The 24,820-nt window shown below is 52.9% G+C and overlaps 2 protein-coding genes across 7 annotated transcripts; one reads left to right on the forward strand and one right to left on the reverse strand.

The window, feature by feature from the left end:
• Window positions 1–33: 33 nt before the first annotated feature.
• On the forward strand, window positions 34–15,719 carry TFR2 (transferrin receptor 2). Of its 4 annotated transcripts, none has more exons than XM_045819469.1 (19): window positions 34–52; window positions 1,285–1,352; window positions 1,601–1,853; window positions 1,955–2,141; window positions 6,948–7,088; window positions 7,155–7,266; window positions 7,351–7,473; window positions 7,873–7,989; window positions 8,117–8,256; window positions 8,543–8,706; window positions 9,483–9,602; window positions 10,011–10,093; window positions 10,175–10,238; window positions 10,328–10,395; window positions 10,482–10,558; window positions 10,652–10,736; window positions 10,805–11,050; window positions 11,443–11,583; window positions 14,713–15,719. In XM_045819469.1, exons 2-19 carry the CDS (start codon window positions 1,314–1,316, stop codon window positions 14,995–14,997), a joined length of 2,445 nt encoding a protein of 814 aa, XP_045675425.1. In that variant the 5' UTR covers window positions 34–52; window positions 1,285–1,313; the 3' UTR covers window positions 14,998–15,719. The 4 variants fall into 4 exon arrangements, with proteins under 4 accessions (XP_045675425.1, XP_045675426.1, XP_045675428.1 ...); XM_045819470.1 differs by having other exon boundaries at window positions 10,823–11,050; XM_045819472.1 differs by lacking the exon at window positions 34–52 and adding an exon at window positions 114–168.
• Window positions 15,720–21,169: 5,450 nt separating this feature from the next.
• MOSPD3 (motile sperm domain containing 3) lies at window positions 21,170–23,850 on the reverse strand. Of its 3 annotated transcripts, none has more exons than XM_045819493.1 (6): window positions 23,684–23,850; window positions 23,022–23,289; window positions 22,710–22,785; window positions 22,261–22,490; window positions 21,513–21,677; window positions 21,170–21,394 (listed from the first exon to the last, which is right to left on the reverse strand). In XM_045819493.1, the coding sequence occupies exons 2-6, from the start codon at window positions 23,224–23,226 to the stop codon at window positions 21,363–21,365; spliced, it is 708 nt and encodes a 235-aa protein (XP_045675449.1). In that variant the 5' UTR covers window positions 23,227–23,289; window positions 23,684–23,850; the 3' UTR covers window positions 21,170–21,362. The 3 variants fall into 3 exon arrangements, with proteins under 3 accessions (XP_045675449.1, XP_045675450.1, XP_045675447.1); XM_045819494.1 differs by having other exon boundaries at window positions 23,581–23,850; XM_045819491.1 differs by lacking the exon at window positions 23,684–23,850 and having other exon boundaries at window positions 23,022–23,463.
• Window positions 23,851–24,820: the final 970 nt, after the last annotated feature.

Here is a 24,820-nt window from a genome sequence, read left to right on the forward strand (position 1 = left end):
GGAGCTGGGGTGGGAATGGGTTGCTGGAGAGAAGAAGCAAGGGAACGCCAAGGTAAAGGCAGGGCAAGAGGCGGGGAAGGAGTGGGCGGGCTGGAGGTGGGGCCTGGGTGGGCGGGGCGTCGGTCGCTCGAGACTCTGTGTCCCAGCACTCCCGGACCTGTAACTGAGGTGAGCCTAAGCTATGCGGCAGTTTTCCTTCCCGGGGCTCTTGCCGATGACAGGAATGGGGCGGGGACTAGGGCACGGGTGCACCCCAGCAAATTAGAACTTTTCACCCAACTTGGGTAGGAATTGGGTTTTCCTAGGGGTGACCCCCACACAAGACCCCTGAGCCGTTCTGTTCCAGAACTACTTGTCCTGGGGTCTCCGGCCCGGCTTGGGGACCTGCTCTCCCTGCCTGAAATTGTGGGTAAAACTTAGCGGTTTGTGACAGTGATGGTGTTTCTTGGGTCCCCAGACCCAAAAGTAGAAACCCGTGTGGCCCAAGTGCTTTAGTCACGAAAGGGGCAGAAGTGCCCAAAGAGGACCATGAATTGTCCAAGGTCACAAAGCTCTGCCCATGCTTTGGCCAGGACTCCTTCCACCACTGCCTGTGGGCCTTGACCCACAGATCCCTGACTCCAGGACCCTCATCCTGGAGCACTCGCTGGTCCTGCCAGGCCATGTGCTACAACTCATGCCCTTCCCTGCCCAGCAGTAGAAGCCTGAGACCCAGTATCAGTCTGGTTCTCATGAGACAAGACACCACATAGCTAGACCAAACCCCCAGGTCACACCACTGCTGCATCTTCAGCTCAGAATCCCACTGGGGCTGGCACACAGAGAGGACAGCTAATGTGATACCAGGGCCTGGGCATTGGGCCTGCAAGCAGGTGAGGAGGGGCAGAGATTTTTCAAGGTGGGGAGCTAGGAAGGGTCCCCAGGACACTGGGAGGGGTGGAAGCAGGAGAGGGGTGGGGCCATCCATATCTACACCCTCCCCAGCCATCACTACCCCTCCCCCACTCCTGATGGGAACTGGGAGACCAAAGTCTGTCCCAAGGTCAAAAATTGATTGCTTTGCAGGGATGGGGCAGGACTGGGACTGTGGAAGGATTGGCAGGGGAGGGAACAACCCCTCCTCCTCTCTCCTGGGCTGGGGGGCCATGTGAGGAAGGCTGGACTGAGGCCAGGGCTGTGCCCCCACCCTTGGGGGGAGCAAGAAACACCGGAGCTTAGGCTGCCTGCCAGGGCTGATAAGGGGCCCTGACAGGGCTCCCACAAACGGTTTATCATTGGGGGTAGGGAACAGCCCACAGGACTCAGGAGGGGGCATGAGCATGGAGCCGCTTTGGGGTCTACTCCAGGGAGCGGTAAGACTGAGTGGGGTCGGGAAACACCTTAGGCCTCCTCTCTCAGCCCTTCAGCCCCCTCCCAAACCCCAAGGCTTGCCCCTCCCCTTCCCCCCTCAATATTTCCCCTCCAACCTGCCTCTCAGGACCCCTTTCCTTGCCTTGTGCTCATTTGGTACCCCAAAGTCACTGACCCTATTATTGCCTGGTCCCTCCCTGCCCCCCACAAACCCCCTTCCCTAATCTCATGCCCACCATGCTCCCCACAGAAAAGGTTGTCCCCACGACCCTCTCAGACCATCTACAAGCATGTGGAAGGCACCCAGCAGGGTTGCCCAGAGGAGGAAGAGGAAGACGGGGAGGAGGTTGCTGGGCCACCAGTCCACTTTTGTGCCATGGAGCTGAGGGGCCCTGAGCCCCTGGGCGCTCAAGCTGGGCGGCAAAACCTTGGACTCTGGGCGGCAGCAGGACGAAGGGGTGCTGCCTACCTGGCCCTGACAGCCCTGCTGATCTTCACTGGGGGTGAGAGTCATTCCGCCCCCACCCTGAAGGGCCTGGGCTGGGGGAGATTTCTGGGGTCCAGGGAGGGGCACAAGGAGAATCTCCATCTTGCTACTCGCCAGCCTTCCTTCTGGGCTATGTGGCCTTCCGAGGATCTTGCCAGGCATGCGGGAACGACGTATTGGTGGTCAATGAGGATGTGAACTATGAGCCAGGCCCGGACTCCCACCAAAGCACATTGTACTGGAGCGACCTCCAGGCCATGTTCCTGCGGCATCTGGGGGAGGGGAGTCTGGAGAACACCATCAGGTAGGGGTCATCCCATCCCTCAGAAACCCTCATCCTCTCCACTGCAGCCTCTTTTTCTCCTTTCCCAGGACCCTGGTGTCATGGTCTCCCTTCTGAGTCCTTCCACCTGCCTCCCTGGCCTCCTTGCTCAGTGGGCCTGGGAAAAACAGCAGGAATTGAAGCTGAGAGGGGGAAGGACAGATCCCGAGATGAACCTGCAGAGAGCTTAGGTTCTGAGGGCTCTGAAAAGTCTTAAATGCCACTCTAAGGAGCCTGGATTTTGACTTGTGGCAGCAGGGAGCTCTGGGGGTCTCTGAGAAGAGGTATCAGAATCAGGGATCCGAAAAACAAGCAAGGAAATCTATTCGTGGGAGCAGACCATCCCCCATCTACATTATGAGGGAAACCATACAGACACAGAGCGCGCCGCCTACAGCACAGCTCGAGCAGGCCAGTGTTTCTTTTGTGCTGAAGTCACCTTTGCTTGCTGGGGGGAGCTGCCAGGTAGGTGCACAGAAGAGGTCAGGCCACCAAGAGCCCTCTTTTAGGTCAGAAATAGTTTTTCAGTGGATTCTCCTGGGTTTTCTAAGTACAAAATCATATAAACTATACATACTGAGAGATGCATAGCTTCTTTTCCAATGCTGGTACCTTTCATTTCTCTTTAATTTTTTATTGAATTGGAGAGGACATGAGTTTAGGTAACAATGACAGTAGATATCCTTACCCATTTCCTGACTGTCACAAGAATGTTTTTATAATATTTGTTATGGGGTGGGAACTTTGCTGCAGACTCCACTCTGGAAAGCTCTTTTTTTTAAAAAGATTTTATTTATTCATTTTTAGAGATAAGGGAAGGGAGGGAGAAAGAGAGAAACATCAATCTGTGGTTGCCTCTTGTACGTCCCCCACTGGGGACCTGGCCTGCAACCCAGGCATGTGCCCTGACTGGAAATTGAACCAGTGACCCTTTGGTTTACAAGCCTGTGCTCAATCCACTGAGCTATACCAGCCAGGGCTGGAAAGCTTTTTAAAAGCAAATTAAGGAAGTTTCCTTCTACTCCTAGCTTACTGGGAGTTTTGTAGCAGAGGATGGGGGGTGGTTTTCCTCTCACCAGAGGGCATGCTTATTGATTTTAGAGAGGGGGAAGAAAGGGAAAGAGAGAGGAAGAGAAACATTGATCAGCTGCCTCTTATCCTGACCAGGGACCTACCCTACAAGTTTGGTATGTGCTGTGATCAGGAATCGAACCTGCAACCTTTGGGTTTATAGGATGATGCTTCAATCCTCAGTCACACTGGCCAGGGCTGGGATTTATTTTTTATTTTTAATGATCAGGAAAGGAGGGACAGTTATGGAATTTCTTTCTAATATTTTTCTAGGATGTATGGAGATGATCACTTAATTGTTCTTACCATGCTTATGTAGTAATTTGTATTAATATATTTCCTTTTCTTCATGAGAGCAACACTAAATGTGATCACTCTTTTTTTAAGGTTTTATTTGTTTTTTTGTTTTTAGAGAGGGGAAGGGAGGGAGAAAGAGAGGGAGAGAGACATCAATGTGTGGTTGCCTCTTTCGTGCCTCCTACTGGGGACCTGACCCATGACCCAGGCATGTGCCCTGACTGGGACTGGAACTGGAAACCCTTTGGTTCACAGGCTGGCACTCAGTCCACTGAGCCACACCAGCCAGGACTAAACATGATCACTCTTAATATCACTCTATCTGCCTTGCTAAAAGACCTAAAATCTGTGACATCAACGACATGAGGGTTGTTTTCTTTTTCATCTTCTTGAGCCACACTTGGCAGTATAGGTACAGGCTGATCAGGTGGATGGTTTGACAGATCTAGGGGTGAGGTGTCACCCAGTGGATGCCATCAAAGGGCAAGGAGGCAAGAGGGTAGCAAGTAGTGAAGTGACTCTAAGTTGGACGGGGAAGGGAAGGGAAACCAGGAGCTGATGATAGGCTTGGAGAAACTGGACAGTCTGGAATATTCAGTGAGGCTGAAGAGCAGGTATAGTAAGGGTAGGGGAGTAAGCTGGAACCTGAAAAGCTCTAGTCAGAGAGAGAGAGTAGGATTCTGGAGATTTTAAGATTTATCTGATAAACTCTGTCCTAATTTTCTTGAAGTCTCCAGCCCCTACCACAGTGCCTGGTACTTAGCAGGTAAATCCTCAATGGATAAATATTCTGGAGATGGAGTTCTAGGCAATGACAAGATCCAGGGTGTGGCCAAAGAAGTGGATGGCTGGACTGGAGGTGACATTGATGAGACCATTCATTCATTTATCCAACCAATATTTTGAGCATCAATTATGTGCCCAGCTCTGGGCTGAGTAGCTGGGGGCAATATAACAGAGAACAAAACAGTCTGGATCTTGCCCTCATGGAGCCTATAGTCTATTCAAGGAAATCAATGCTAAAGTTATAACCACACTCATGGCTGCACGAGTATTACTAGGCTCATGGCTTTGAAGGAAAAGTAAAGATGTGAGGAGTGACCATAACCCAGGGATCCTAATTTAGTTTGGGGGTCAGGGAAGACTTCCTTGAAGAAGTGACAAGCTGAGACCTGAGGGGTGATTTGGCCACCAGGCAAAGACAAGGTGAAAAGGATTTTAAGCCAAAGACTACCACATGCAAGGGTCTGAGCCAGGAAGACGGCAGCCTGTTGGAGAGAGTAAAAGAAAGTGCGGCTGTTGAGGTGGATATGGATCAGGCAAAAAGGGCCTCACTGGCTATATGAACTTCTTTGGATTTCATTCTAAGGGGAACAAGTGAGAACTAAAAAGTTTCTAGTGATAGAGTATCATGATCAGATTTGGGGTGAGGGAGCTTTCTAAGGTCAGGGGCAAAGAAGGGAGCTCGTCATAGCCCTGAGACTGCAGCCCAGTGTCCTTCTTGGTCACTGAGGGAGAAAGGGCTTTCCTGTTTCCTTTTCCCTCCCTATCCCCGAGCGCTCCTCCCCGCTCTCTCTGCCATAAGCACCTCATCTGATGGGTTCAATGTGCGCCTTTAAATACACATGCAGCTTTGTCACATATGTCATGTTTTATGTGCATGTGTAGATTTTTTCAAAACAATGTTTATGTGAAATACTATACATTCATTATGTTATATTTAAGCAACATGAAAAAATACAAAGAATTTTTTAAAAAAGTCACTCCAAGAGTTAGTATTCAGAGACAGCCACCTCTAGTGTGTGCTTTTATTTATTTATTTTTAAGAGATTTTATTGATTCATTCTAGAGAGAGGGGATGGGAAGGAGAAAGAGGGGGAGAGAAATGTCCATGAGACAGATAAATATCAATCAGCTGATGCCCACCCCCTTTCCCATGTGAGCCAGAATAGGGGAGACCCAGCAGACCAGGAAGCAAGTCGGGGACCTCTTGCCTAGCAGGACGATGCCCAACCAACTGAACCACACCAGTCAGGGCTCTGGTGTAAGCTTTTAATTTTGATAAACTTTTTTTAACCTAACAGTGTTTTCAGGGTGTATTATATTGCGGTGTGTCTATCTAGTGTATTGCCCCTTACTGCTGAGTAGGAATCCAGTGTGTGACCCCTTTTCTTGTTTATGAATGCATCAATAGGTGCAGTTTCAAGCAGACAGTTGAGCTCCTGGATGGGGACTAGGGGGTTAGTGGCAGGAATGGTACTGAGAAAGTCGCTGTAACCATGGGTTGCAATAGTCCTCGTGAGAGGTGAGAGGGCGGTGGCTGAGACTAAGGCACACATCCATCTGGATTTTGAAGCAGTGCAGAAGCTTAGTGGATCATGGTGTGAAGAGGAAAACAATAAGCCAGATGCCAAAGTCCTCAGTGAAAGCGGACAAATGACCGATTGGCTAGAACAGTGATTTCCAACCTTTTTCGTCTCGAGGCACACAAACTAATTACTGAAATCCTGCGGCACCCCAGCTGAAAATCGCTGGGCTGGAAGATAACAGCAGTGAGGAGGAGCAGAGAGTGGGAGAGTTGGAGGGCGCGGGCTTCAAAGGGCGGCGTTTTACCCGAGAAGAGGTCAGAAATGTGAGCAGCGGGGCCTCCGCTCCAAGCCAGGTGGAATGGGAACCTGAGCCACCTTCGGGGGCCCCACAGGAGACCTGGCTTCTCGAGGGAGAGCAGCGTTTCAGCCAAGGCCGGGGTAGAAAGGGTATTTAGTAGTGACAGTGCTGAGGAGGGAGGAGTTCATTTGCCATGGAGAGGGCACAGGTGGACCCAGTTGACAGGGAGGCCATTGGGGGGCTGTGGCAGAGGTGAGATGGAAGAACAGGGAGAGTTCAGATGACAATAGACTTGCTAGACAGGTAGGTGGTGACTAGGGAAGAAGACAGGGTGAGGTGTCCAGTGAGACTAGTGACTCCATGATCCCACTGGGAACCTTGGTGTAGGGTGTCCATGAGGCCCAGCTGGAGGATGGGGGAGATGGAGGGTCCTGTCTCTGCCAGCCAGCCCTTTAGAAGACAAGTGTTTTCATGCTGGGGCAGAGCACAGGGCAGAGTGCTTATGTGTGAAAGAGAAAGTAGACTGAAGTTTGACCTGAGCCAGGAAGAACCCATGAAATGGTGGACATAACCCCTAGCTATTGGCAGCTAATGTTTTAAGCATGAGACCGACCCTGCAGATACTATGGGTCACAGCCCTAGTGGTGATGGGATGGATGGTGATGGCTTAGGAGCCCCTCACAGCGCAGGATCCAGGGCCACCCCACTTATCGGACATCCTTCTCCGCCACCCGCAGCAGCTCCTCCAGGAGCTCAAAGTCCTGGCCCTTCTCCCCTCCTGAGCATCAACCAATTCCACCTCTCCTTGCTCAGGCAAACCAGCCTAAGGGAAAGGGTTGCCGGATCAGCCGGAATGGCCGCCCTGGCTCAGGACGTCCGTGCTGAGCTCTCTCGCCAGAAGCTGGACCACGTGTGGACAGACACGCACTACGTGGGGCTGCAGTTCCCAGACCGGTGAGTGCGTGAGGGTCGTGGGGTGGTGCGCGCGGGGTGCGGTTCGTCACCACCCCTACTCCTCAGGGTTCACCCCAACACCCTGCACTGGGTCGATGAGGCCGGGAGGCCCGGGGAGCAGCTGCCGCTGGAGGACCCGGACGTCTACTGTCCCTACAGCGCCACTGGCAACGCCACGGTGAGCGCCTCCTGCCACGCCCCCTTTCCTTCTCGGCAGAGGAGGGATGCCTTGAGCATGCCTGACAGACCTTCCCATCTTCAGGGAGAGCTGGTGTATGCCCACTACGGGCGGTCGGAGGACCTGCAGCACCTGCGGGCGCAGGGTGTGGAGCCGGCAGGGCGCCTCCTGCTGGTGCGCTTGGGGGTGATCAGCTTTGCCCAGAAGGTGAGGGTCCCTGGATCGGGGACCGGAGAGGGGAGAATGAAGTGCAGCGGGGGAGGGTGCAGGCTGGGGAACCCCAGGATCGGATAGCGGCACATGGGAAGTGTCTAGGAGGCTGTTAGAGGGAGAAAAGAACGGAACCAAGTGGGTTGGTTGTAAGACAATTGGCGCGAACAAAATCAGGAGGTCCTGAACGGGGGAGAAACGCGGGGAATACTGGGTACTGCGGCGTCTGAGGCTGCCAAGGCACTGTGGGAGGGCGCAAAGATGCGGGCCAGGTGTCCACAGCCTCTGTGGCTCTACAAGTGCAGATCAAAGGGTGTGTCACTTCACTTTTACTTGCTTTTCCCGCCCTTACAAATGTTTTCTCTGGGAGAGTCTTTTAGCCCCTTCCTTCCCTAGGTGGCCAGTGCCCAGGACTTTGGGGCGGGAGGAGTTCTCATATATCCCGACCCAGCTGACTTTTCCCAGGACCCACACAAGCCAGGCCTGTCCAGCGCCCGGGCTGTGTACGGACATGTAAGTCTGGGGGGAGCTAGCAGTGCTTTCCTAAGGCCCCAGGGCTGCACCTTCTGGCCTGGGATGAGGCTCGCACACTTTCTGAGAGCCTGGCCCAGTTTCAGAGTGGACACCCCTCACCTCACAGGTGCACCTGGGAACTGGGGACCCCTACACACCTGGCTTCCCTTCCTTCAACCAAACCCAGTTTCCGCCAGTCCAGTCCTCAGGCCTTCCGAGCATCCCAGCCCAGCCCATCAGTGCGGATGTTGCCTCCCTCCTGCTGAGGTGAGGGGCGTGTGGGCACCAGGAGAGGCGGCAAGTCCACCAGTTGCCTTTGGGTGAACTCGAAGAGGGTGGCTCTACTGAGGGGGCACTGCCTCTTGCCAGGGCCCTTTGTTTGGTGAGTGGAGCTCCTGCTGACACCATACCCACCTCACCAGGCACCCTTGAGCAGGGTGCAGAGGCAGAGAGCAGGAGCCCGATGGTGGGAGGGAGGGAAGAGGGGCTTTGGCTCTTTTCTAGCCTGAGCCTGTCTGCTCTTCCCAACCCTTTCTGCCCCACACCTCTACAGGAAGACTGGTGGTCCTGCGGCCCCACGGGAATGGCAGGGACGGCTCCCAGGCTCCCCTTATCGCCTGGGCCCTGGGCCAGGCCTGCTCCTAGGGGTCAACAACCACAGGGCTTCCACTCCCATCAGCAACATCTTCGGCTGCATCGAGGGCCGATCAGAGCCAGGTGCGTTTGCTTGCCCAACCTGTGGCAGGGGAGCTGTTTATAAACCCTGACCAGAGATGGGGCCCAGAGGAGGGAGGTGGCTTTGGCTAAAGTGAAGGGTGTGGCAAGGGTTAACGGGGAGGGAGTCTGGCAAGTTGGGGCTGGACTGGGACTGGGGAGGGTAGTAGTGAGATTTCAAGGTCCAACATGGCCAGAGACAGAATGCAGTTGTGATGTGTCTAGCATGGAGGTGAACAAGCACAAGCTGGATGTTAGAGCATGAAAGGGAGGCCAGGTCATGCAGGTGAGCCTTGCAAGCATACACATGGATAGCAGTGGGGAATCAAAGTGGTTCTCCACTCTAAGTGGTTGAGCTGATGAATGGGGTCACAAGAACCTGGGAAGTAGTGTGGTACCGGTAAGCACTGAGGGAGTGGCACAGGGAGTCCAGTGATGGGCTCAGGTGAGGAAGCTGGTGGTTGGAGCAGGGGTGGAGAGACTTGAAAGGGGAAACTCCTGGAGAACAGCAAGACATGGCTGACCTGGGAGATAATGGAGTCAGGAATGACCCTACGCACTCCACTAAAGAACAAATGATCCAGGCAAGGCCAAGGGGAGGAGGGGCACTGTCTTGAGTCACAGCCGGGGGTGCAGACATGTGAGGGGCTGAAACAGACTGGTTGGGGGCATGGAGAAATGCCGGTAAGGTCCTGTGAGCACCCACCCTTCCAGGGTGGGGGGAGACACCTCTGGGTACTGCCAGTGTAACAGGTGGACCCCAACATCCCCTCCCCCAGATCACTACGTTGTCATTGGGGCCCAGAGGGATGCGTGGGGCCCTGGAGCAGCCAAGTCTGCTGTGGGCACCGCCATACTGCTGGAGCTGGTGCGGACCTTCTCCTCCATGGTGAGCAACGGTAAGGTCAGGGCCTGGGCCAGGCAGCCAAGGCTGTGGCCTGAGTCGGGATGGGGCAGAGAGGCAATCAGCGGCACAGGCTGGAGTGTGACCACTCAGACCTGGGCTCCAAACCTGGCCACTCATGTCATGCGTGGCTCTGGGAAAGTGACTGCATCCCAGTTTCCTCTTCTAAACATGGAAGTAGTAACAGTCCAGGGTCTGAGGGCAGGTGAAACAGGAAACCCCATGTGTAAGCCATCTCCATCACTCTTGGAGTTGAGTGTGAGCAGACCCAGGTGAGATGGGCTGGGTTGGGTGTTTGATGAGAGGGAAGGAGACCCCAGGGGACCAGGGCAGAGGAAGATAAAGAGGGGGTCTTTGCTTGGCTCCCAGTTGAGCCCATCCTCCCTCCCTGCTTTGTCCCCAGGCTTCCGGCCTCGAAGAAGTCTTCTCTTCATCAGCTGGGATGGAGGTGACTTTGGGAGTGTGGGCTCCACGGAGTGGCTGGAGGTAATGTGGGGTCCTAGGCAGGTAGGTGGGCAGTGGGGAGACATGGGGAGGGGCTCCATACTCCATTCGCCTGACCCACAGGGATACCTCAGCCTGCTGCACCTGAAAGCCGTAGTCTACGTGAGCCTGGACAGCGCTGTGCTGGGTGAGCAGGGGCAATGACACCATCTGGACTCCCTCAGGTGCACCCCTGCCCTTGGGATCAAGCCCTGACCTTGGCCTCCTCCTCTGCAGGGGATGACAAATTCCATGCCAAGACCAGCCCCCTTCTGATCAGCCTCATTGAGAGCATCATAAAGCAGGCAAGAGTCTAGCCAAGAGCAGGGAATGGAAGGAAGCTGGTGGAGGGGTGCTCGGGGCCTGACCGTGTCCCCAACCCTGCCCTCAGGTGGACTCTCCTAACCACAGTGGGCAGACCCTTTACGAGCAGGTGCTGTTCAACAATCAGAGCTGGGACGCAGAGGTGTAAGTTAGGACAAGGTGGGAGGGAGGAAAGCTGGGGATGATGTGGCAGGAGCCTGAACCCACAGAGCACTCCAACCTGCCGTCCAACCCCAGGATCCAGCCACTGCCCATGGACAGCAGTGCCTATTCCTTCACTGCTTTTGCGGGGGTTCCTGCCATGGAGTTCTCCTTCGTGGAGGTGAGACTCCCTGGCCCCGCCCAAGAGCAGCAGCCCCTCTTCCTGTCGGCACCACGCCCCTGCGCCAGCACCCTCTGTCCCTGCAGGATGGCCAGGCATACCCGTTTCTGCACACGAAGGACGACACGTACGAAAACCTGCACAAGGCGCTGCGGGGCCGTCTGCCAGCCGTGGCCCAGGCTGTGGCCCAGCTCGCAGGGCTACTCCTCATCCGGCTCAGTCACGATCACCTGCTGCCCCTCGACTTCGGCCGCTACGGGGACGTGGTCCTCAGGCACATCGGCAGCCTCAACGAGTTCTCTGGGGACCTCAAGGTCCAAGACGCCAACCCTGCTCACGCCTTCTAGGGTTGGGGGGCACTATATCCCCTTGAAGTGCTGCCCAGGCCAGGCTGTCTGATCCCTCCCACCCCCACTCTCCTAGGAGGGGTGGGGCTAGGTCCCCTCTGGCAACCTGGCCCCTTTACTCCTGCCCCAGTCATCTAAGCCCCACCCAAGCCCCCCGGATTTGCCTCCCGGCCCCCAACCACACAGGTCTTCCCTCTCCCTTCATTCCGCCCCAGCATTCTGTCCCTCTATACCTCCCTACTCCTGTCAGACCCAGCCCAGCCCTCAGCCCCTTGACCTCCGTCCAAGGCCGGGTCCTGGGTCCTGGGTCCTGGGTCCTGGGTCCTGCCACCCGCCCCAACCCGTGCCCCTGCCCTCAGGCCCGCGGACTGACCCTCCAGTGGGTGTACTCTGCGCGGGGTGATTACATCCGGGCGGCAGAGAAGCTGCGGAAGGAGATCTACAGCTCTGAGAGCAGCGACGAGAGGCTGATGCGCATGTACAACGTTCGCATCATGCGGGTGAGGCCCCGCCTCTACTCTTCCCCCATCCGCCTCTACCCTTCCCCCATCCGCCTCTACCCTTCCCCCATCCCCAACCTCCCTTAGTGCGAGCCCCTTCCTCTCTTTCTGCTCCTTGCCCCTCTTTCTACATTCTCTCGATCGCTGTTCTGAGGTACTTCCAGTCCTGGATGCACACTGCTCACAGGCCAGGCTGGAGTGACCACCGAGGAAGGTCCCGCGAAGTGTTGAAACGGACGGAGAGGGCCAGTCTCTTGGCAACAGTCCTGGCCAACATGTCAGGACTGGGTCACTGTCCCCCAACACACACACACACTCCCCCCCATCACCCTGGAGAGAAAAAGCAAGCCCACAATGGTCTACCTTACCAGAGGCACAGGGTCATTGCACTGGAGATGGAAAAGTCTTAAATTCAGAGTGTGGAGAGCTCTCTTCCTTCTGGCAATGAGATGCGTGAAACCCAGAAAGGCTGCTTGGAGGAGGTGTCACGTGGAAGTTATACTAGATCTTATTTCCTGAGCAATCTGTCCTGCTTAGCTTTAGTACTTTGCTATCTGCGCCCCACCTCCAGTTCCAACCCCTCCTCTTCCTTCCACAACCTCACCCCAAGAACTCAATGTGGCAACCCTTTGTCTCAGGACATGAATAGATAAGGGCTGTAAGAGTGGGGAAAAGCCTATAGGGCAAAATCATAGCAGGACTATCCTCACTGAATATGGGGTGAGCAGGGAACCCATGGTGTTCACATGCACAGTTTTGGGAGAACAAATCTGCTCCTTGAAGGTTCATGTCCTTTCTCCCCATTCACTTTTCCCACTTGGGTTCCTGCCCATTGCCCTTGACATCCCTCATTCCTTTTTTCTGTTCACAGAGCCATCCCTCTCGCTCTTCCGTACCTGCTCCTTTCTTCTGGTCTCATTCTCCTCTCCTCAGTATCCTCTTCTTCCTTCTCCCCGTCCCTTTGTCCCCTCCACTGAGACTGTGACCCTGTGGTGAGACAAGAGATTGGGCATGGTTCATCCTCACTCACAGATCTTGCTTCAATTCCTGCTGTGCCAGACTCTAGGAACACAAAAAGATACCCCCTTACTTCACCTCTGAAGTTTCTCCCCAAGGGACAAAAGCATCTGTGCGTGAGGGATCACGGGCTTCAGACTCAGGCTGGAAAGGAAAGACTCGGTATTTCAGAACCTGCAACACAGAGCTAGGCCAGACCCAGGCAACTTTGTGGCTCTAGACCAGGGGTTGGTAAGCTACAGCCAGAGGGCCAAATTTGGCCCGCCTTTTTGTAAATAGTGTTTTATTGCAACACAGCCGCGCTCGAGGGTTTTTATATTGTCTACAGCTGCTTTTGTGCTACAGCAGCAAAGTCGAGTAGTTGCAACAGAAACATGATGGTCCAAGAAGCCTAAAATGATTACTGTCTAGCTTTTTGCAGAAAAAGTTTGCTGACCCCTGCTTTATACTGTGGCATGGATCTCGAGCAACAGACAGAACTTGAGTTGGTGCAAAATGAAAAGGATGTTTGAGGGTGGAGAGCCTGAGAATAAGGATGAAGCAGTGACGTAGGGCCTGACCTTCCTCGTGAGCAGCGTGGGGACCAGCAGAGCCTGAGCAGAGGCCCTGTGCAGAAGCTGAGGGGAGAGGAGCACCAGGTAGTGAGTTAGAGACCAACTATGGGGAGCCTTAGATATCAGGATGAGAACTGGTTTTTTAGGGTCTGGGCATCAAGGAAGGTGTTTGAGCAGGGAGACGATGTGAGCAAAGTGCAGTGTTAGGAAGGATTTGGCTGGAGTTGTAAACAGCCTGAAGACAGAATGGTGTTAGCTCTGGGTGAGGGTGGCAGGTGGCAGCGTGTGCCACCTGTGGGTGAGGCGACTGCACCGATGTGAGACACTTGCAAGTAAAATGGACAGACTGGGTGTTGAGAGAAGAGGAGAATCACAGCAGTTGCCATGTATTAAGGGCTACCATGTGCTAGGGCTTTTCTTTCTCAAGAGTCCCCCAAATTCTGTGAGGTTGCTAGTACTGTGCACAGAAACCGAGGCTCCAGTGGGCTAAGTAATATATCTGAGATCTCAGTAAGCAGTAGAAACCAGGCAGTCTGACTCCAAAGTCTGTGCTCACCCCCCTCACACTCACCTTTGGGGCTGAGATCCTGGCATCTGAGGAAGACCATGGTGTTCAGGAGGGAGTGTGGGTGCAAGGGTCGAGTTTTGGAAGAAGTTGGTGCCCACATGTGTGAGGCTGTGTCCAGGTGCCCCCTGCCCCAGTGAGGAGGCCCAGGAGGCTGGAGGGCAGGATTCTAGTAAATGATTTATCAAGTAGAATTGCCAGCTGTCCCCACAAGGTCCTGGTTGAAGTTAAGGATATGGATGGGCTTGTGAATGAATGAGGCCTTAAGGAGGTATGAGGGTGTGAGACTGCCCTTGGAGATTGATTTTGCTGGGTGGTGCTGAGGCAGTGGTAGTATCTTAAATATCTTCCCCTAGTGATTCTAATATGCAGCCAGATTTGAAAACCATTGGACTGTAGGTGCAGCGAAGAGCAGAAGGCAGATGTTAAACCTTGGGCCCGCCCACTGGGGGAGCAGAAGGAAACAGGGAGGCTGGCAGAAAGGTGGGAGGAGAACTGGGGTAGGAGCAAGGCCATCTCGGGACAGACAAACAGCAGCTGAGTCAGAGGGTGAGGACAGAGTCAGGCACTTCATTAGGACTGGGCTGTCTCCTTGACCTGTGACTTGGGGCTATGGACATTGGCAGAGGTGAGGCGGAATGTCTGGGTATGGGAAAGTTAGGGACAGCGGGACCAGACTGTTCTCTGAGGTTCTCGGCAGGGAAGTGAGTGGTGAGAAGGGAAGGCTGGGGAGACCTACATGCAGACCTGGAGGTTTAAGGGAGGAAAAGAAAGGGGTTCAACCCAAAACACAGCTGGAGGACGATTCCTACAAGGTTACTAGTGACGTACAAAGTGGCCACTCCTGACTGGGTAGCCAAAGGGAGGTGGGACTTAAGCTGCTCGACTGTGTATTAAGCTGGCACTAGGTTCCAGTATCGGTTTGGAGTGGGTGTTCAGGCCTTCACTCGTGGCCAGAGCCCGACCCTGGATCTGATCACCCTCTCTGCTCAGGTGGAGTTCTACTTCCTGTCCCAGTACGTGTCACCAGCCGACTCCCCGTTCCGCCACATCTTCCTGGGCCGCGGAGATCACACGCTGGGCGCTCTGCTCGACCACGTGCGGCTGCTGCGCTCCAACGGTTCCGGGGCCCTGGGGGCTGCCTCCTCTGGAGTGATGCCTGGCCTGGGCTTCCAGGAGAGCCGCTTCAGGCGCCAGCTGGCCCTGCTCACCTGGACGCTGCAGGGGGCCGCCAACGCACTCAGCGGGGACGTCTGGAACATAGATAATAACTTCTGAGGGGGGAGGGTCACATGACCCTGCTCCAGGCTAAGAGCTCCAGCTCTTCCCATTTCAGCGATTTTTGGGTGACTGCAACACTCATTGCTGACTGATTTTTCATTAGCTCTTCTAGTCTCCCTAGGGGTCCAGTGTAAAATACCCACACACTCTTGGCTCTGCAGTGTAGGAGCAGGTGAGCAGTCCCTTCCAAAAGGGACCACCATACAGCTAATCAGATGGCGGCATCTGCTCCATCGGTCACAGCCCCTTGCTCTTCAGGAGCTGGGTCCCTCGCACCTAGGGCCCACCCTGGAAAGTTTCCTAGGCTCTGGGAAGCTCTTGGTGGGAGAGATGGCTGGGACCTTATGGCCAACGAGTGGTGTTTGGGAAGAGGGGCTGGAGTTTAAACTTCAATAAACCACCTGGGCATGTTGTTTATAAGCACCTTTATGCTTCTTCACCCTCATCCCACTCGAGCATCCATTACTTAAGACCTTCCCCAGGTCTTAAGTAGAAGGGGCTGGGGAGGATGCAAGTGAGAATGCTGTCTCCGTGGGGAAAACTCGGAGATGTTTCATTATTAAGGAAGGAATCTGTCTAAGGAAATCGGGAGAGCCCTTTCTCCAAACACCACCATGGGTTGGGGCGCTGACTCTGTACCTCCTCCTGGGACCGGGGACAGGCCACATGTGGTGTAAGTTCTGGTGCAAATAAAAAACACAGGGCTTCATGTTCATAAAGCAACGCCAAAGCCATTTTCTCTCTTCTACAGTCACCCAACCTGTCATAGTGTTTATTTGCTATTTAGTGTCCATATCCCTCAGACAGGGAAATACTCGGGTGCAGATCCCCATAGGCATGCTGGGTTCTGCCCCATAACTTGGTACAGATGTACCTGACCCTGACCTAGACCCAGACCTTCCCTGTGCCTACACCCAGGTTCCTGCCAGGGAAGGAGGGTGGCAACGGTCACCTGGTAGGAGCAGGGATCTAGAAGTCAAGAACGCATCCAGGGGAGGCAGGACACTAGCACATGCTCCCCTGTCCCATCAGACCACTTCTAAAACATAAATTCAAAGGTAGAATCATCAAGAATGTCAAGACAGTGACCATGGAGCATTAACTCCAAACACAGGACTCTCTCTTGAGCATGGGGCCTTGGGAGACTACAGTGCTCAAACACCAGTTAGATAGGCCCAGCCTGGGACCTCTTTCTGCCAGGGTCCACTTTGGCCAATCTTCGTCCCTTGAGCTGGAAGCTGCAGGAGGGCAAAGAATTACAAGCGTTGCTGGCACCACTTTACCTTTCATCTTGGTCTCAGCCGGCTGTGGCCCTGGCTGTCACTCCCAGGGCAGCTGCAGAAACCCCAGGGCCTGCCTCTCAGGCTACTTGGTCCTCCCTCACTCCCAGTATGGCATGAGAAGTCCCATCCACATCCTCAGGATGTGGGACATAAAGACCTCTTAGACTGCGGCGTGGGTTTCAGGATGAAACTGCCTCCTCCCTAGCCCCGAGCCTGGCTTGGTGAGATCTCAGGAGACTGAACTGGGATCAGAACCCTCCTCAGGTTGTTTGCTTCCCTGAGACACACAGTCCAAAACAAACCTTCTAAAGTGGCTTTTTTTTTCAGCTGTTCTTCACCCTGTTCATTCGTGCCCGGTAGTAGACAGAATAATGATCTGGGCAAAGAGGTCCACATCTGTCACGATCACTGGCTGGCAGTGACTGTGGAACACTGTGGATGGCTCGTCAACACTCGAGAAAAACATACACAGAGACAACCAAGTCCTGTGGGGAAGTAGGAATGGGATGGCCATTCTCTCTGGTGGGGAGAGCGCCATGGCCACCCTCTCTCCTGGAGGGTGCCCCGTTCCCCCGCAGGAGAGGCTTTTTTTTGGTTTGTTTGCATAAGAATTCAGGTAAAGCTCATTACTCATTGCTAGGAAGTAAGGATCAAACAATAGGTAACAAGGAAGTCTGAGGGCCTATTTTGAGTCAGGGTCAAAGAACTGTAAAACTTTAAGGAATAAACTTACTTCTTCCTTGGACCCTTATCATTCAACTGAGAGCATTCTAAACAAAGCAGGTTTCACAGGATTTTACATATAGGCCTGATCACCCGGGAAACCCACCCTTTTCAGCACAGGACTGCACCACCCTCTGTCATTGTTTCAGGCTTAGGTGGAGCAAGGGAACTAAGGCAACCAAGAGATAAGGAGATTTTCTTTCAGACAATGAGGACTCAGGCTATGTCAAAGCCGAGGGGCAAGGGTCCATCACCCCCTTTTGCCGTAGCCCCCAAAGTCCTTTCTTGGGGGCCTCCCACGTGATCGTCCCTGTCTTAGGTCATTCCCCCCTTGGGGAATCTTACCCGTCATTGGCTAACCAACCAAGCATTGGGGGCCAGTTATGGATGAAGTAGCAGAAGCAGCACTCCTGCCAGGGAAATAAGCTTGTCTCCTTGGTGGTTTATGGTTCCAAGGTCGTTCCCTCAGCCTTAGCCTAGGCGGGGGTTACAGCTTCTGATACCAGGCAGGGCGGGTCGCAACACACATCCTAATCCCCCAAAACTGAATGAATGTTACCTTACAACAAAAAGGATTTTCAGATGTTATTAAGTGTAGGATCTTGACATGGGGAGGATTATGGGCTGAATTATGTGCCCCCAGATCTATATGTTGAAGCTCTAACCCCTAATACCTCCAAATGTTTGTATTTGGACATAGGGCCTTTAAAGAGGTAAGTTAAAATGAGGCCATTAAGGTCAGTCCTACTCCATTCTGACTGGTGTCCTTATAAGACGAGGAGGCTGGACACAGAGACATCAGAGATGCACATGCACAGAGGAAAGGCTGTGGGAGGACATAGCAAGAAGGTGGTTGCCTGCAAGTCAAGGAGAGAAGCTTCAGGAGAAACTAAACCTGCCAACCCCATGATCTTGGACTTCCAGCCTCAAGAACTGTGAAGAAATAGATTTTGGTTGTTTAAGCCACTCAGTCTGTGGCAGCCCTAGCAAACTAACACAAGGAGTGTGCTTGTAAAAGAAGCAGGAAGACCGCAGATAAGGTAGATATGACAACAGAAGCAGAGGGTATGTGTCAGAGATTTAAAAATGTTACACTCCTAGTTGTTTTTTAAAAGTGATTTTAAACAATGATCATTTGTTATTTCCATTCCTGGCTTGAAAGATGGAGGAAGAGGCCACAAGCCAAGGTATGCAGATGGCCTCTATAAGCTAGAAAGGCAAGGAAACCTCCTCCTCTGGTGCCTCCAGAAGGGAGGCATCCCTGCTGACACATTGATTTTTATCCTCAGAAGATGCTTTTTGGATTTCGGATTCCCAGAAGTATAGAATTAATTTGTGTTGTTTTAAGCCACTAAATTAGTAGTAAATTCTTAAAATAGCCACAAAAACTAATACACAACCACTTGAGCTTCTACAAGCACTGCTTTCCTTAAAAAATTGCTCAAATAAAAGTCTGTTTCCCCAGCTCCTTGTGTTACAGGGTGCAGTCAAGAGGGGGGACCCCAAATGGGCATTTGAAATGGGGTCCAGAACTCAAGGTGTACAGGGGACTTTTGGATGTCCTCACTCCCACTCCCCAGGTGTGGGTTGGGGGAAGGGACAAATGGAGCAGGGCCATTGAGAGCTGTTTTGCATAGCAACAGCCTTGCAGCTAACCTCTGGCGTGGTCATTTAACATATCTATAGCCTTTGGCTGGTCGCTTAGATATGTTAAATAGCTGTGGCCATGCCCTGAGCCAGGGGAATGGAAGTAACTTCCCCACCAAGATGTGACTGGGGGCAGATCCCCCCCCCCCCCCCCGCAGCTACAGCACCTGCATGGGAGCTTGGAAATGATTGGCTCCAGGACTTGGGGCCACACCTGCCCAGACTCATGATGGCAGTCCAGTAAAGCTGGAAGGGTATGAGTTCTGGCATGTGAAGGCGAGTGTGGGAGGAGTCGGAAATGGGGCTGCAGAGGAAGACTGGCGCGGGGATTTAAACCCAGAGGGGGCAGCCATTGAGAGGGAGAACCATGCGCAGCTTTAGAAGGGGGAACCACCACCTGGTTTTAGTAGAGATCCCGGCGACTCAGCCGAGGGTGCCAGGAACCCAGGGAGGTCTCCCAGTCGGCATTGAGTACTAACTGGGAATAACCAGAGGACTGCCTGAGCCATGGACTTCTATTTCCTTTCCTGAGATACGGTACTCTGGACTGGGCAAAGGGGGAAGGAAGAACTGTGTCTGTTTGTGGGTGTTTTAAGGGACTTTGGGATTTTGGTAAAGACATTAGGTCACTACTTTAAGTTTGTATAGCATTAAATAAACATTTACTTTCCTTTTCATGAATCTCTGGCATTGAGAGACATTTTTCCTCTGGCGGCGGACATAATGGACCTGGAGGCTTCTTTCAGTAGTAGTATATCGTCCCAGCCCCCCCCCCCATTTGTTCTGTAGCACTTGCAGTCCTATAGCTGTGTCCCAGAAAGCCTTCCTGATCACACCAGCAACAGGCCTTTTCACACCCAATACCAGCAGGATCATTAGCGTATGATACCTAAAATCCATTTCGGGGACCTGGGCACAGCCAGCCCAGTCTGAAGGGTGAGGGGTTCGCTGGGCCATGGTAAGAACCCTCTCATACTTCCTGACTCAGGCTGTAGAGCCATTCTCTGCACACTAGCAGGGCCACATCCCACGGGGGCTAGCTCTAGGTGTGGGAGGAACCAGACTCCCTGGGCAGTGGGGCAGCTCCCAAGACCCCCAGAGTAAAGCCGGAACAACTGATAATCTTCCAGCAGCATAACAGACCGAGTCTCTCTTAAGATTATCTTGCTGATTTTTGTCTCCAATTAACAATCTGCTACTGTTGCCGGATGCCCGTTTCCCTTCCCTGCCCCTCCCCCTGCATCTGTAGGAGGGCTCAAAGCCTGCCTTTTGAGGATCCTACTCTTTTACTGTGCCTTCATGTCTGCTGCCTAAGTTAAGTTATGTCAGGGAGTGCTATTTCCCCCATCTTCAGGAACCTTGGTGTTTCTGACCCACATGACTTGAATTCAAAGGAAGAGACAAAATAAAAGCAGATAATGGAACAAAAAGACCGAAGAGGATTCTGGGGATTGGAATTATCCAGGCAGCCCTGGCAAAAGGCTCCAGTGGCTTGAGACAGTGAGACCTGAGCTCTACAGCAGGTGGTATTTTTTATTTTGAGCTTAGATATGTTGGCATAGGGACAGGATCCTATTTTATGGGGCTAAAGGGTATCTTAAGAATCAACTGCCCCTGAGATTGTAACTTGGTACAGCCACTATGTGAAAAGTATGAAGATTCCTCAAAAAATTAAAAATAGAGCTCCCATATGACCCAGCAATACCACTTCCGGGTATTTATCTGAAGAAAAGAATAGCCCCGACTGGCACGGCTCAGTGGATTGAGCGCCGCCCTGTGAACTGGAAGGTCTCTGGTTCAATTCCTGGTCAGGGTACATGTCTGGGTTGCAGGCCAGGTTCCCAGTTGGGGACCTGCTAGAGGCAACCACTTGATGTTTCTCTCCCTCTTATTCTCCCTCCCTTCCCTTCTCTCTGAAAATATTTAAAAAAAAACACAATAATTTGAAAAGATATATGTATCCTGATGTTCATTTTGGCATTCTTTACAATAGCCAGGATACGGAAGTAACCCAGGTGTCCATCAATAGATGAGTAGTTAAAGAAGATATCACACACACATACACATTGGAGTATTACTCAGTCATGAAAAAATGAAACCTTGCCATTTGTGAAAATATGGATGGACACAAAAGGCATTATGCTAAGTGAAATAAGTCAAAGACAAATACTGTATTTCACTTATATGTGGAATGTAACAATAAAAACAAATGAATAAACAAAACAGAAGCAGGTCCATTAGATAGAGAACAAGCTGATGTTGCCAAAGAGGCAGGGGTAGGGGCGGTGTGGGGGTAAAGAACTAACTTTTTCAATTCCTTCACTTAGTGGGTAGAAACTGACACTCAGAGAAGTTAAAGGACTTGCTCAAGGTCACAGGTTTTTTTTTTTTTTGGTGCAGTGCCAGAACAAGAACCCAGGTGTTTTAAATCCTGGCCCAGGTGCCTGGGTTCCCTGGGGATGGGAGTAGGAGGAACTGGAGGAAAAGCAGTACAAAGAAAGGGCACGCTCCCTACGTTTTTCTGTTTAGTTTTGCAAATTTATTTTATTCAACTTGGAAAATGAATACAAATCCCTGGGTATTTTTTGTCAGGGGTGAAGGGAGTGGCATTAATAAGGGAGTAGGAGTTGAGGCAAGGTATGAGCATCACAGTGGCTGTCTCTCATCCACATCTCTGCCCAGGGAAAGGGGGAGAGGCTGAGCAGGGGATCAGGTCCGGAGGAAGACCATGGTGAGAAGGCCTGCAGAGGGGAGAAAGAGCAAGGTTGTATTAGCAGCACTGGAGCTCTGGAAGCCCTCTTCCCAGTGCCCACCCTTCTTTCTCTGGGGCCCAGATTTCCTTGCCACTACTGTGCTTACCCAAGACGTAGGCTGCCACCAATTTTTGTCCCAGGGAGACGTGCAGGATTTGGGGCAGCTGGCTGCCGAGTTCATCCTGGAGTGGGAGCAGCAGGAAGGCCACAGAGACTATGCCCGTCAGCAAGAAGAGGAGGAAGGAGCTGGTGGCCAGTTGTGGGTGGGATTCTGGGAAACAAGGCTTGTCAGAAGCTCCAGCCCCAACTCCTCCCACCCCAAGGTCCTCCAGGGAGGAGACTAAAAACAGAAGGTGTGGACACTTTTTATTGCCCTCCAGGAGCACAATGCCAAGTGTCCTCTCCTCCCTGGAGCCTCTGTCTCCACAGCCACAGAAACCCTCTCTCCTCTGGTCCCTCAGCATATTTTTCCTCCCTTCATTCTTCCTGATTACTGGCTTCAGTGTACATATCGGTCAGGCAGGAAACTCTATCTTCCAGACTCAGCATACAACTTGGTGTGGCACAATTGCTCAGTACAGGTTTCTTATGGAACTGAACTGAGCTGGCATATGATAGAAAATGCTGAAGTTAAAGCTAAGGAAGAACTTTTCCACCTAAATAGAAGTCAGAAACCAGGGAAACTGCAAAATCTGCTTATTCCCTAACCTGATACAAAATCTCAACTCCTAGGAATGTTTCCATCAAAAAGCAACAGACTCAATCAGAAGACCTCTGTAACTCCAACTGAGCTCATCTCTAGGATAATGTCTTCCCTCCCTACAGAACTCAAGAATTCCCATCCCCCAACTCACTCTCAGGGAGGTGTCTGGCCGTGGGTGGTGCTGTCCAGGAAGGAGGCCCTGGGTGGGGCATTGGGTCAGGCTGTGCCTGAAGTTCAAGGGGGTAGGCTGGGGCCCTCAGAACAGAAGTGATGTCCTTGCGCCCCACCACTCGGCCCTCAGCTCCCTCCTCAGACAGCTCAATTCGGAAGCGGTCCTGGACATCATAGTGGCTGGCAATGGGGGCCACGTGGCGAATCACACTGGTCCCAAGATAGAAGAGAAGCCCATTGAGAGGAAGTGAGAGGCAGTGATCCAAGTGGATCCAGGCCCCACCCTCCTAGGAAACTTTCCCATAGGGTTGCAGATGAAGGGTGGAGGGAAAAGGGTTAAAAAGGATCAGGTCTGAGACCTTAGACCACTGCTCAGTTATTCAGAGAAAGGTAGCAGTGGCCTCTGGCTTCCCCACCCTTCCAACTCACATGTCAATGCAGGACTGAGGCTTCACGTATCCTTCTGCGTCAAACACTGTGTATTTGGCAGGTGCTGTGCACAGGACTGGGGGATAAAGGCACAGAGAGACCGACTATTGCCTCAGAGACCCTACACAAGTCTTTCCTATGAAGGCACACTAGAGTCCCCCTTGCCTTCTACTCCCATGGCTCCACATGACTCTTCCAGTACACCAAGGACGGACTTCTGCCCATATTCATCTCACTCGTCCAGCCCACACAGGCCCCCAATATACTGCCACCAGCCCCCAGACTCCTAGCAGGAGGTGCCCATCCCTTCACCTCGGAAGCGAAGCGCAGCTCCTGTGGGGTTATAGAGGGTCAGCAGCTGCCTGGGTCCGCTCCGTTGGTCCGCCCTGAATACTAGATCCGGGGGAAAGACAAGGACCGGGACAACAGGTCCCGAGGGAGGAAGAGCGCCCCTAGACTCCCGCCCAGGAGCTCCTGGACCCACCAGCTCTTGGTCTTGGGGCGCCCTGCGGCGCATGCAGGCTCTGGGCGGTGGGACATCGGAGGGCTGAGCTCGGGGGACAGGGCCTGGAGTCTAGAGCTGGGAGGCGGGAGGGGCGAAAGGGAATGGATGAGATCGTGGGGCCATTATGGACTGATGCCTCCACCGCCGCCGCCTTGGAACTCTACTAGATCAGGCTTCCGCAGACTAGGCCCTGGCCTCTGAAACCCTCCCCTTTTCAGCAGCGTCCCTTCCCTTTAGGCCCGGCCCCAAGCCCCACCTGGATAATCACGCCCACCCGGTAAACCCCGCCCCTTGCGGCTTCCAACTCCCGCTTTATCTCTAGGTCTGGCTCAACATTTACAGAAGCTCCGTTCCACCAGGACCCACCCCTTCCGGGAGCCCGGGGTTCCGCCCCCTTTCTCGGGCCAGACTCCGCCTGCCGCAGCGGTCTCCTTAGGAGCTGCCCTGTCCGCCGCCTGCCCCTAGAGACCTTATCTGTGCCTCCGACACCTTCCTCAGCTCAGGCCCGCGCTCTTTTGGGCTTCTGCCTCCGATCCGCCGCTGGTGCTACGAGGTTCACCTCCTGGTGACAGTACCTGCCAATCAAATTTGTGACCAGACCTAGGCTGCCATCTGCCCAAAAAACCCTTTCAGCACTTCCGCCATACGGCTTCTATCATTGGCCAGGGAGGCCTCATTTCCGCCACAAATATAAGCTGATTGGTACGTTTAAGAGGGGATTGGCAGGATCCTAGTGACAGAAAACTACTGGTGTCTATCTAGAACTCTATCCCTGGAGAGACCGGACGAGCGTGAGAGCGGGCTTTGTTTCTTCCCCCGCGCTCTGAGACCGTCCACATTGCTTGAATCCCAACCCACAAAGAAGCCTTCTCTCTCCATTTCAATCCCAGGCTCTCCTAAAAGCTTCTGCAACAACCCAGGCCATTTCCCGCAGTACTAGTTGAAGGTTCTCCCAGTTGGACTCCAGTCTCAGTCCTGTGTTCTTCTCCTGATTCTCTCCTTCCTGCATGGAACTCTGAACTCACTCACTCAGGGAATTAAGATTTACCAAGCCTGCCACTTAAATAATCACTCCAAATCTTCAACTTTTACAGATGAAGAAACTTCAGCCAGTTGTACAGCCTTCCCCCAGGCCACACAATTGGTTAGCAGTGGAACAAAGACAAGGTCGATCTTATCAGAAAGCCCTCCCTGTGCACGCAATCAAATGTAGAATTTCCCTTGTCTGTCCTCTTAATCACGCTTTTGTTTTCTTCACAGCATTCATAGAGTTACTTGTCTTTATGTTTATCTTACTGTTTATCTCTGCTCCACAAGAACAGGGACTTTATTTTGTTGTACTTTCGGTGCCTAAATCAGCGCATGTGATTTGAAATGTACAAATGACTAGAATGCACTTTGAGCTGAGATCTGATTGAAGTTAGAAATTGAGCCATGAGCTCTCTATGCAACATAATTCCAAATAGGGGGAATAGCACAGGCAAAAAGCCAGTGTACCAGAAATGGTCAAGGAGCCAGTGTGACTGGAATAGTGGTCTTAAGGGAGGTGAGAGGAGGGGAGATGAAGGATGCAAATCATCTAGAGCCTTCGAGCCCACAGTAGGAC

Source organism: Phyllostomus hastatus, unplaced genomic scaffold, assembly GCF_019186645.2.
Source record: "Phyllostomus hastatus isolate PE091 unplaced genomic scaffold, TTU_PhHast_1.1 phas_scaffold_385, whole genome shotgun sequence".
Classification (NCBI taxonomy): Eukaryota; Metazoa; Chordata; class Mammalia; order Chiroptera; family Phyllostomidae; genus Phyllostomus; species Phyllostomus hastatus.